Here is a 12986-nt window from a genome sequence, read left to right on the forward strand (position 1 = left end):
GAAGATCCCGTATCTCAATCCCATAGAGCACGTCTGGGACCTGTTGGATCAGAGGGCTAGGGCCATTCCCCCCAGAAATGTCTGGGAACTTGCAGGTGCCTTGGTGGAAGAGTGGGGTAACATCTCACAGCAAGAACTGGCAAATCTGGTGCAGTCCATGAGGAGATGCACTGCAGTACTTAATGCAGCTGGTGGCCACACCAGATACTGGCTGTTACTTTTGATTCTGACCCCCCCCCCCCCCCCCCCCCTCCCCTTTGTTCAGGGACACATTATTCAATTTCTGTTAGTCACATGTCTTTGAGACTTGTTCAGTTTATATCTTATTTGTTGAATCTTATTTACACATGTTAAGTTTGCTGAAAATAAATGTAGTTGACAGTGAGAGGACGTTTCTTTTTTGGCTGAGTTTATTATTACAATCCATAACCAGACTAGAATCGTGTTTCCTTACTTGCCTCTGAGAACTTTGTAATTTTAAAAAAATAGCCATGCAGTAGTCTGTCTCTGAACAACTGGTTATCAATATACAGTTTATCGACGAGAGCTACGCGTTTCCCTTTCAATCTATTTTCCTTAAATTGGATACAGAACTTCACGCCGTTCTGCAATTTCCTTCTGGAACTGGTCATTCATGCCAATTTTCCCTTTTACACAGGCTTTTAACCATTATTTTATCTTTAAAGAAAGTACATTTGATAACGATTTGGCGTTCATACCTTAGTTGTAGTGGGGAAAGTAACATCAGTTCTAAAAAATATATAACATCAGTTCTAAAAAATATATATATTTAGGTAACATGTTACTTGCTTATGTTTGTTTAGCTTACATAACACAATTTAGAACTATGAATTAAGGGAAACGGAATGGGGGATACCTAGTCAGTTGTACAACTGCACTCAACTGAAATGTGTCTTCCGCATTTAACCCAACCCCTCTGAATCAGAGAGGAGCGCAACCAGCTAGCTAAATCTTGAATTGTAACGGACTAACAATAACGTTAAATCGTTGCAAATGTGTGCGATCTGAGCCTTGGGCTGCCTTAATCGACATCCATGTCACAAGGATAGAACATTAATGCGTCAAAACGAATAAAGACGTCAATAAATGCATTTTCTATAGCTCCCAAAATATTTTTACAATTGAGGAGTACCAAGATGCCTTCGATACAGCGCCCCCTGTCAGTCATCCATGGTATAAACGCATCATTGGATAGCACGGACCTTCCGTCTAGCCATGCCGGTGTGTCCAAGCTACTGCGCGTGAGCACCACAACGTGTTTTGAGAAAAAAAAGGTCACGAACTCTGACCCTCCCTGAAGCAGCAGCAGACAGAAAAAAAACATTAAATTGATTATACATCGACACACAATAACAGGTAAGACAACTGGATTGTGCGCGTAAAAGCTCATATCAAAAACGACACGTTGGTCAGCGCCGTCATGTAACACAAGGAGGAAGAATACATTTCCAAGCCAGCAGCCATTAGCTAACGGTTCCGGACCAAGACAGTGCACCAAAACCGGCAAGTAAGGATATTATATCAAAACCACACGGAAAAAGTCGGTGTTATGACACTAAACGTAATTAAAATCTGACCTTAAATCAAACAAATCGCTATTCGTGTGCCAGGTATTGGCTGGGGTAGCGAGTGTTCAGTGTGAATCCTGTGCGCAGATGCTAAGTAACGTTAGCGATATTCAGACCAGCGCGAATAAGGCGTCCCGATTTTACCGAACTAATTTTTCTAAGTAAGAACACAACCAGCTAGCTAAATGTTGAATTGTAACGGACTAACAACGCTAAATCGTTGCAAATGTGTGCGATCTGAGCCTTGTTTGCCAAACGCGATAGTCCCGCCGTTCGCTGCGTTGTCCTTATGGGCCTTGAACCCTATAGCGTTCTTTAACCCTTCAATGTTGACCTTTCACCGACAGGAAAAGAAATACCTTTTATCTTCCGCATCGATTTTAAATATCTACTAGACCGGAGCTTATTTGTTGTGCTTACACCCATGGCTTTTTATGGTTAACGAGCTACATTTTGTGTGATATTTATTAAACTTGGCGTAGAAGGCCAACAATGCAGAAGCTAGCTAACGTTAGCTTAGCACGCTAGGCCGTGCGACATTACACTTCACGGTGTGCGACACAGTTAACTAACGTTAGCCAGCTAACGTGTCAATAGTATACCAAGTTGCTCAAATAAACCTGCATCTCCCAAAAGTTAAATAGCTACTCAACATTTACTTTAACTCCACTCTCTTTGCTCACATAAGAAGCCATGCACTTCCTAGGTAGCTTCCCGTATTTGACTCTTTCTAGCTAAGTTAGCTAGATAGCTAGCTGAAGTTAGGACATGGGCACCTCAACATGTTTCACCGTCACATTTTAATGTCACGTGCACAAGTACAGTGAGACAAATGTTGCTAGAACTGGCCCATGTTCAAACACATGTAAGGATCCCCGTATGAGTCCCATTCATTGTATGCATAAACATACTGTTTCCTGATGTTGTCTTCCTTATGCAATGCACAACCAAAAGCTTTCAATGCAGATTTTATCACCCTTGACTCTACTGAAACCTTGCTCTGATCACAACATATTTATTTTTGATTATGAATACATACCCTTAAGGAACTACTAACTGTGTGAAACATTCCTTCCCTCTACTGCAGTTTGATGTGCCTCATGGGGCTTTGATGTGAGCAGCAGAAGGAAACAGAATTGGCTTCATGGACGGACACACTCAGAGGATTCAGCTGGTCTCAGCTGACGGTGGCATGATGGGACATCGTATCCAGGTAATATAATGGACCAGGACCCTGAGACATGGCTGTAGACTCCTATGGCTTGACATCCATGTCTCAGGTCATCTCTTCTCCCCGGGTCAAGGCTTTTATGAGTCAACATATGCATGGCTAGTAGCTTCGTATGACTTCAAGGTTAGCAAGTAGCAGAACTAATAGCTTCAGGGTTGGAATCCATTGGGAAGGTATGGGACACTATAAACAGAATACTGTTTATCATCAGCATTCAACAACCCTTAATGGAGCATATTAGCTTCAGGCAGTATCCTAACCAGGGGTTGGAACCGGTTTAGGGAACAGATTGGAAAACAGAAAAATAATGCACATTTTCAAGGAACAGAAATGGTACCTGGAAAAAAAGTGATCCGTACTGTTCTGGAAAAGAACCGTAATTTAAAAAATAATGGGAACTGGTTAATAACATTCTTTTACGTTAGAGGCATTTTTCTAATCCAATGTAAAAACGCAACAAAGCACCTATGCAAAGCCCTCACTTTGTCACTCAAAAATGTATTCCAGTATCTGTCTGCAAGCTGAAAATCTTTGCCGGTGTGTGTGTGTTTAGGCTACCTGACCCTCCCCCGTCCGAAGCATAGGCTACTGTATCAAATCAAATTTTATTTGTCACGTACACATGGTTAGCAGATGTTAATGCGAGTGTAGCGAAATGATTGTGCTTCTAGTTCCGACAATGCAGTAATAACCAACGAGTAATCTAGCTAACAATTCCAAAACTACTACCTTATACACACAAGTGTAAAGGGATAAAGAATATGTACATAAAGATATATGAATGAGTGATGGTACAGAGCGGCATAGGCAAGATGCAGTAGATGGTATCGAGTTCAGTATATACATATGAGATGAGTATGTAAACAAAGTGGCATAGTTTAAAGTGGCTAGTGATACATGTATTACACAAAGATGCAGTAGATGATATATAGTACAGTATATACGTAGACATATGAGATGAATAATGTAGGGTATGTAAACATTATATTAAGTAGCATAGTTTAAAGTGGCTAGTGATACATGTATTACATAAAGATGCAGTAGATGATATAGAGTACAGTATATACCCTACATTATTTATCTCATATGCATACGTATGTAAACATTATATTAGGTAGCATTGTTTAAAGTGGCTAGTGATATATTTTACATCAATTCCCATTATTAAAGTGGCTGGAGTTGAGTCAGTGTGTTGGCAGCAGCCACTCAATGTTAGTGGTGGCTGTTTAACAGTCTGATAGCCTTGAGATAGAAGCTGTTTTTCAGTCTCTCGGTCCCAGCTTTGATGCACCTGTACTGACCTCGCCTTCTGGATGATAGCGGGGTGAACAGGCAGTGGCTCGGGTGGTTGTTGTCCTTGATGATCTTTATGGCCTTCCTGTGACATCGGGTGGTGTAGGTGTCCTGGAGGGCAGGTAGTTTGCCCCCGGTGATGCGTTGTGCAGACCTCACTACCCTCTGGAGAGCCTTACGGTTGTGGGCGGAGCAGTTGCCGTACCAGGCGGTGATACAGCCCGCCAGGATGCTCTCGATTGTGCATCTGTAGAAGTTTGTGAGTGCTTTTGGTGACAAGCTGAATTTCTTCAGCCTCCTGAGGTTGAAGAGGCGCTGCTGCGCCTTCTTCACGATGCTGTCTGTGTGGGTGGACCATTTCAGTTTGTCTGTGATGTGTACGCAGAGGAACTTAACTTGCTACCCTCTCCACTACTGTTCCATCGATGTGGATAGGGGGGTGTTCCCTCTGCTGTTTCCTGAAGTCCACAATCATCTCCTTAGTTTTGTTGACGTTGAGTGTGAGGTTATTTTCCTGACACCACACTCCGAGGGCCCTCGCCTCCTCCCTGTAGGCCGTCTTGTCGTTGTTGGTAATCATCCGCAAACTTGATGATTGAGTTGAAGGCGTGCGTGGCCACGCAGTCGTGGGTGACATTGCTAACGTGATTCATAAGATGGGGAGGGAATTTAGCTACAGAAAAAATGTATTAACTTAGCATTGACAAATTTAATTTATTTACTGTAGCCCAAGTTGTCGCGTTTCACGTTGGTTTTATTAACTAAAAAAAGGTAAAACTTGTTTTTAATTCTGGTGCCGCTCTTCACCCACAAGTTAACACGATGCCCAGTGTTTCAAGCCTCCTCAACCCTCTCTCGCTCTTTCCCCACCCACAAAATGTCAGTCGCATCTTGCGCCATAGGTTACACTTGTCTGTCCATCACGCATGTAAACAACTAGCTTGCCTGCTCTATCTGTACTGATTGGTGAAGTAATTTATTTTTTGGGTTTCAAACTGGTTCAGAACTTTATTTTGCTGGTCAGAACAGTGGAACGGACCCCAAAAATAGTGGTTCTGTTCAGAATGAAACAAGTAAAAAAAAATAACCGGAACATATTAGCTTCAGATGCAATCCAACCTTGTTGGTTTCTGTAATTCTCATTTGACTTGACTTTTCTCCTCCCCTTCCCCTCCAGATCGTGACGGACCAGTCGACGGGCCAGAAGATCCAGATCGTGACAGCGTTGGAGCAGGGTTCTGGTGGCAAGCAGCAGTTTATCCTGGCTAATGCAGACTACTCTACGCCAGGCAAGGTAATCTTAGCCAAGCAAGAGGCCTCGTCCCCGGGAAAGGTGATCCTGGCGGCCCAAGACGGTTCAGGGGTCAACCAGCTGCTGTTTGCCTCACCTGACCTGTCCAGCCAGCAGATCCAGGTAGAGGCCTTGACCTGCACCACCAATGATGATCTAGTCAGCAAACGTCAAAGTCCCTTGTACTTGATTTATCAATTAACGTCACTGACTAGTTTGGAACGCACCTGGTTGTTTAAGTCATAGCCCTTTACACTCGTACCCGTAAACGGGTCGAAAATGTCAGATTTGGGCACTGATAAGCGCATAAGTTGGACCGTAGTGACTGTACAGTAAATGACCTCAGAACTCTGGCTCTGTGCTTCACAGCTCTGTATGGGTTTTGATTGACCGCCATTCTGAACTTGAGCACCGTGCAACAAGAAGTTGCCCCCATCCGTCCTGCTAATTGGACTTCTTTTGCACCTTTCTTGTTGTCTGAGTGAGGGGGAAATGCTGTAAATTTAGAGGACTCTGGGTATTTTGAAAGATGAGACAAGGATTATAATAAATACCGCTTTGCTGTCATACAAGCAAGCCAAACACCCGTAAGCCCAAATGTGCACTTTACATTTCCATATCATAAAACTCATGTCATACACAGTGTCAATGTTTATGATCACTATGTTTGATGTATAGTTAGTTACAAGATGACATGGTGTTATGACACAGTGGAGATGTCATAATACCCATAAAACCTAGTGGTCAAACAGGGAAAATGGTTCCATTTGTTTTTCCACCATTCATTTTTCCCATAGGGAGTTTAGGAAACACTTAAAATAAGGGCTGTGTTTAGTGTGGGCTTACCCTGGCGTGATGTTTTGATAACCATGTAAATCTCTCAGACAAGGTGACTTTTATCAATATATTTAGCTCTAATATACTCTCAGATTCGAAAATGCTAATTAGCATCAATGTTGACAACATGCAAGACTATAAATCCCTGCAGGCTCCTGCACGTCACCTCGAGCAGACACCTTTTCTAACAGGTATTTGTGTCAATTTAAAATGTGCACAAGACTGTTCACAGAATTGTCAATTTAAAGAAATGTAGCCAATTATTCCTTATTCATTACTAAATTTAGCTAACATTAGATGAATTAGATGCATTAGATGATCCAGAGATTCCTACCTTTGTCTCGATTCGGCAGTCTCCTCCAGATCATCATGGTATTTGTAGTTCTTTATGATAGCCACATTAGCAGATAATTTGCATTTTGTTTTTGCGTGGAAAATACAGGTGACCTTGTCCTAGAGAGGTTAACAGTTCTCAAAACGTCATGCCAGGGTAAGCCTATGTAACAGTATAACTTTAGACCGTCCCCTAGCCGTTTCACATCCGTTCCGCCTACACCAAACACAGCCCTTATTTATAGGGTTTCTAAAATCTCCTATGGGAAAAATGAACAATAGAACAATTTCCTTATTTGGCCCCCTGGGTTTTATGGGTATTGTGACTCATACTGTGGTACTTCATACCCTGTGTTGTTCTTGAACAGAATGAGCCTATGTTTGTTTATCGTGAAGAACATTCTCCGTGGAACACGGACCTGAATGATCGCATGACTCCTTTCTATGAGCACCAAAATGATGTTTCTCTGAATTGCCCATTCAAAGCCTAACACTATAAGATTGGATTTTATAACTTAGCTAGTCATGTTGCCAATAGAACAAGCTTTCAAATGATGCCCACCTGACTCAGATTGGGATTTATAATGGGCTGTTTTTGGATTGCGTTAACAACAACAGTAATTGTGTGATGGTGGGAATGCAGGGTTGTGTTCCAACCTAAACAACTACAAGTTTGCTTTCTCTAGTTCCTCAACGGCACAGCTAGGATAGCTTAAAAAAAAACACCTTATGGTTGAAGACTCTTCTTTAAATCATAAAAGTTCATTGAAATTATGTAGGGACTGTGCACACTTTCAAGAAGTGTGTGTGTGTGGCCACTTGAAGACACCAGTTTCTCCTCTGACTCAAACCCGTGTCATTTTTTTTGTGTCTACAAATCTACACCACATTTTCCAGGAATATTCTTATCACCTTTATATATATATATATATATATATATATGAGATTATTTTCACATTTCGTTATCAACAAATGTGGCGAAAAATACAGTAAATGTAAAATGCACAAAACCAACTTGTGTAATGTTTGGATTCAGTCTTTTCAGGTGAACTTTACTCATTTTCCCAATCATCTCCAAACTCTTCACTTTCAATTACTACTTTTCTTATTTCTTCTGTAAGAAAAACATTTAAATGTAATGCTAGAAGTTAAATGATACTCTAACATTAATAGAATGGAAGAATCAAATACTTAATAATCTGGCTACAGACATTTACACTTTTACAATTATGTAATTTACCAGAGCGACATACAGTAGTGAGTGCATACATTTTCATATTTGTTTGTGCTGGTCCCCCGTGGGAATTGAACCAACAACCCTGGGTTTGCAAGTGCCAAAACAGCTTCAAATTGTCTCGTTCATACCTCCACTCCTCTCCCCTGTAACTATTCCCCAGGTCGTTGCTGTAAATGAGAGAATGTGTTCTCAGTCAACTTACCTGGTAAAATAAATTTAAAGCAACAACACAATTTGAAGTCCTTTGGGGCAAGGTCCTTACAAGCCATTAGAAACAAACATTGATTGGGTGTGTGGATACAGTGGGAACATGTGGGTCTGAGGAAGTGTGATGTCATTAATGTTTGTTGAAATGTTTGTAAATGTAAAGTTGTCTGTTGTTTTGTCTATGTATGTTTTTATTGTAAAAAGAAGAAAAGGAACTGAAGTAAAATGTGTGTGTGTGTGTGTGTGTGTGTGTGTGTGTGTGTGTGTGTGTGTGTGTGTGTGTGTGTGTGTGTGTGTGTGTGTGTGTGTGTGTGTGTGTGTGTGTGTGTGTGTGTGTGTGTGTGTGTGTGTGTGTGTGTGAAGAAACATTTTCATTGTAGCCCTATCCGTATAGGCCCCTACCCGTGTGTAGAGAAATGGTTAATTGGACACAACTTGACAGGGAATAATAAGACCGGCAGACACTAGTTCCTCCATGGAATGAGTTTGACACCCCTGGTCTAGTCTTACTTTGTACATACTTAGACCATTGCTGTTAGTCACAAACGGCTGGTTTCCCTAGGGCAGATTAAAGCTACAATCTGGCCGTTTTGGTAATACAGCTGATGGATGGGGTCACGCCTCTCTAATCCAAATTAGCCAGCGTTCTGGATGAGACTGGCAGTCCATTTAGTCCAGGACTATGCTTAATCTGTGTCAGGGAAACAGGCCCTAAAAGTACCGTTAACATCTGATATGAATGCCTGTTTTTGCTTCTTTTTTTTTATGTGTGTTGTATTTCCAGTTTGTGACAGAAGGGTCAGACCAGGCACTTGCCAAGCCTGTGGTGGAGTACTGTGTGGTGTGTGGAGACAGGGCCTCAGGTAGGAAGGAAATACAGTTGAACTTGTACACGCATGCACACACACACACACACCCTCTCTTCTCCTTGTGTGACTGACTCTGTTCCCTCTCCTCTTTACCCAGGCCGTCACTATGGGGCAGTGAGCTGTGAGGGCTGTAAGGGTTTCTTCAAGCGCAGCATCAGGAAGAACCTGGTGTATACATGCCGGGGGTCTGGAGAGTGTGTCATCAACAAGCACCACAGGAACCGCTGCCAGTGCTGCAGACTGCAGCGCTGCATGTTCCTGGGCATGAAACAGGACTGTGAGTTATACCTGCCTCAATCACTTACTGACGTTCGCATACTGAAATATCATGTCGATCAAACGTGGAAATCAGGGAGTCGTGTCCTCTCTGTTTGTGTCAACATCTGCAGTGTTCCACAACACCCTGAGTTGTTTTATTAGACAACATGTTTGAGAGGGATCGGTTTTGAGAAAGGTTGAGGTGCAGAATCGCTAATATTGATGCCATTATTTGGGATGGGTTTTTTGTAAATCAGTAATTCTGCCCAGTCTGACTGTAATGTAGTCAATCTGAGAATCAGCATGCACATTAGCTAGCATGGTGGATCAACCCCCCCCCCCCCCTTCTCTGTCTGTGTAGCTGTCCAGTGTGAGAGGAAGCCGGTGGAAGTCTCTAGAGAGAAGTCTATCAACTGTGCTGCGTCTACAGAAAAGATCTACATCAGGAAGAACCTGTGTAGTCCCCTGGCTGCCACGCCCACCTTCGTCACTGACAAGGAGACCGCCAGGTACTACAAGGAGACAGCCAGGTACTACAGCTGGCTTAAAGGGCCCCATTCACACTGAGCGATGACTGGGCCAACGACTAGCATCACTACTCTGGACGGTTCATAGAATACGTGGACAACTACAAATACATAGGTGTCTGGTTAGACTGTAAACTCTCCTTCCAGACTCACGTTAAGCATCTCCAATCCATAATGAAATCTAGAATCGGATTCCTATTTCGCAACAAAGCATCCTTCACTCGTGCTGCCAAAAATGCCCTCGTAAAACTGACTATCCTACCGATCCTTGACTTCGGCGATGTCATTTACAAAATAGCCTCCAACACTTTACTCAGCAAATTGTATGCAGTCAATCACAGTGCCATCCGTTTTGTCACCCAAGCCCCATATACTACCCACATCTGCGACCTGTATGCTCTCGTTGGCTGGCCTTTGTTACATATTCGTCGCCAAGCCCACTGGCTCCAGGTCATCTATAAGTCTTTGCTAGGTAAAGCCCCGCCTTATCTCAGCGCACTGGTCACCATAGCAATACCCAACCGTAGCAAGAGCTCCAGCAGGTATATTTCTCTGGTCATTCCAAAAGCCAACACCTGCTTTGGCTGCCTTTCCTTCCAGTTCTCTGCTGCCAATGACTGGAACAAATTGCAAAAATCACTGAAGCTGGAGACTTATATTTCCCTCACCAACTTTAAACATCAGCTGTCAGAGCAGTTTATACCAACCATTGCACCTGTACACAGCCCATCTGTAAATATCCCACCCACCTACCTCATCCCCATATTGTTATATATATATATTTTTCTCTTTTGCACTCCAGTATTCTCTACTTGCACATCATAATCTACACATCTATCACTCCAGTGTTAAGGCTAAGTTTAAATTATTTTGCCACTATGGCCTATTTATTGCCTTCCCTCCCTAATCTTACTACATTTGCACACACTGTACATATACAGTCAATAACGCAATAGAAAAATATGTTTGTTTATCCCATCTGTGTTGTTTCTGTCGCACTGCTTTGCTTTATCTTGGCCAGGTCACAGTTGTAAATCAGAACTTTTTCTCATCTGGTCTACCTGGTTAAATAAAGGTGAAATAAAATGTAAAAAAACTCAAATGTATTTCAATTAGGAAGTTGGGTTGAAGTGGCTGAATATAGGCGCATGAGGGTCGTACCAAACACTGCCTCAAAACGCACATAGAGCTAACGGAGGAGTATGCCCTATGTGGGATGCATTGCCGGGTTAGGTGAGAATTCCATCTAGGGCACAGTTTTTCCAAAGTTATTTATCTGGATTTTGCTTATTGGACAGGATTAATTGCATAGAATGAATAGAACGGGAGTCCCCATTCAAGTCAATGATTTGTCCGTTCTGTCATTCTATTTCTATGCATTTCAAAATCAAATCAAATTTATTTGTCACATACACATGGTTAGCAGATGTTAATGCGAGTGTAGCGAAATGCTTGTGCTTCTAGTTCCGACAATGCAGTAATAACCAACGAGTAATCTAACCTAACAATTCCAAAACTACTACCTTATACACACAAGTGTAAAGGGATAAAGAATATGTACATAAATATATATGAATGAGTGATGGTACAGAACGGCATAGGCAAGATGCAGTAGATGGTATAGATTACAGTATATACATATGAGATGAGTAATGTAGGGTATGTAAACAAAGTGGCATAGTTTAAAGTGGCTAGTGATACATGTATTACATAAAGATGCAGTAGATGATAGAGTACACTATATACATATGAGATGAATAATGTAGGGTATGTAAACATTATATTAAGTAGCAATGTTTAAAGTTGCTAGTGATATATTTTACATCAATTTCCATCAATTCCCATTATTAAAGTGGCTGGAGTTGAGTCAGTGTGTTGGCAGCAGCCACTCAATGTTAGTGGTGGCTGCTTAACAGTCTGTTAGACATTTAATCTTATCGGCGAGCTGGATCACTTTTGAAAAACTGGGCCCAGGTCATCAGGAGGTATCAGCCAATTTTAGCTCGTGAGCCAGCATTCCATAACTGTAGGTGGCAGTAAATTGCCAACCTTGGCTTTATACATGTTCTGACAAGACACTCCAGGTGGCAGTAATGCACGCTTTGTTTATTTACCAACTCTTAGAAGTAGTAGTAGAAGAAGAACATTGAGTACTTAAAAATGGAGATGGCCTAAATGTTCTCACAGGAGCCATAATGGGACACATGCAAATAAGAGGCCTCTTTCATTCTCTGTGTCAGGCAGGGCCTAAAATATGTATATATTTTTTTACAACAGCCACTGAGGCAGGTAGATTAAACAATCTACCAACCACTGATTTTTTTTTTTTTACCATTCAAAATATTTGTTTTGCCATAATTACACACAAAATGGATGAGCATGTTTAGTGATGTTTCTAAAACAAGTAATGTATTTCTAGTAAGAAGTAATATTGTTAGATTGTATTTAATATTCTGTGACCTAAGTATTTTTAACAAAAATATTAGACACAAATGTCTACCTGCTCCTTTAACGTTACCTTGGTAACAAGGCCACTTGAGTCATCATGTGTGCCTGTGAGAATGTCGCTAGTAGAGGCCAACGATGTCTCTTTTTTGCTAGCAGTGGGAGCATACTCAAAACAGAAAATCAACCAAGCTTGTGAACAAAACAATGTAATTAGCCAAGGAACACGAGGACCAAGTCTCACTTTAGAAGTTGTTCGAGTAAATTAGACCAACTTTTATGCCTGTGCCCATTGTGTCTAAAAGAAAAATTGAATCTTTCAGTGCTCACTGCCCCCCACAAAGGCAGTGTTGCTCCGCGAGGTGGGATAGCTCTAATGTTAGGATTCAGATTTCTTTGTGCATTACCAAAATGTCAGAAATACTTTGAGAACAGCTATCTGCAGCATTTATTTAGCAAATAAATCACAACTGTCACTGCCCATACTTGACTATTTTTTTTATTAAAGCCTTGCACTGTAGAGCCCAGAGTGTTGCCACGCCAACGTGGCTGGCGAATTAGACATTCTTTACCGCCAATGCCAAAATCTACCCGCGTTTTGGCAGGTGGCGGGTGTTAATTTTAGGCTCTGATGCTATGGTTATTTGTCCCCCGTCCCCCCCCAAGTTTTCAGAGCCAAAAATAAACATTTGAAATGATTATGGTTTAAATATTATATCTGTTTGGGCTTCTTGCGGTCAATTTTGCAGTGTATATATTATTAGTCATTACTTTCCGGCCCCCCGAAAATCCACCCAAGAAAGGCTCGACCCGTGGCTGACCCCTGCTTCAGCAGTGGCAATTGGCATAATAGGTCTCTCCTCCCCTTC

General features: G+C 41.8%; 1 protein-coding gene across 8 annotated transcripts in view; it reads left to right on the forward strand.

Moving 5' to 3' along the window:
• The first annotated feature begins 802 nt into the window (after positions 1-802).
• LOC110500385 (nuclear receptor subfamily 2 group C member 1-A) overlaps positions 803-12986 on the forward strand; it is a 29775-nt gene continuing 17591 nt past the window's right edge. For 2 of the 8 annotated variants that reach the window (XR_005039137.1, XM_021577728.2), the window contains exons 1-6: positions 804-1377; positions 2677-2802; positions 5291-5527; positions 8803-8881; positions 8985-9164; positions 9507-9675. Coding sequence is in view for 7 of the 8 variants with exons in the window: in XM_021577728.2 (XP_021433403.2) it covers positions 2734-2802; positions 5291-5527; positions 8803-8881; positions 8985-9164; positions 9507-9675 (734 nt within the window). In the remaining variant the exon portion in view is untranslated. The other 6 variants (XM_021577771.2, XM_036959959.1, XM_021577762.2 and 3 more) reach the window with 6 other exon arrangements.

This window comes from Oncorhynchus mykiss, chromosome 2, assembly GCF_013265735.2.
Source record: "Oncorhynchus mykiss isolate Arlee chromosome 2, USDA_OmykA_1.1, whole genome shotgun sequence".
Taxonomy (NCBI): Eukaryota; Metazoa; Chordata; class Actinopteri; order Salmoniformes; family Salmonidae; genus Oncorhynchus; species Oncorhynchus mykiss.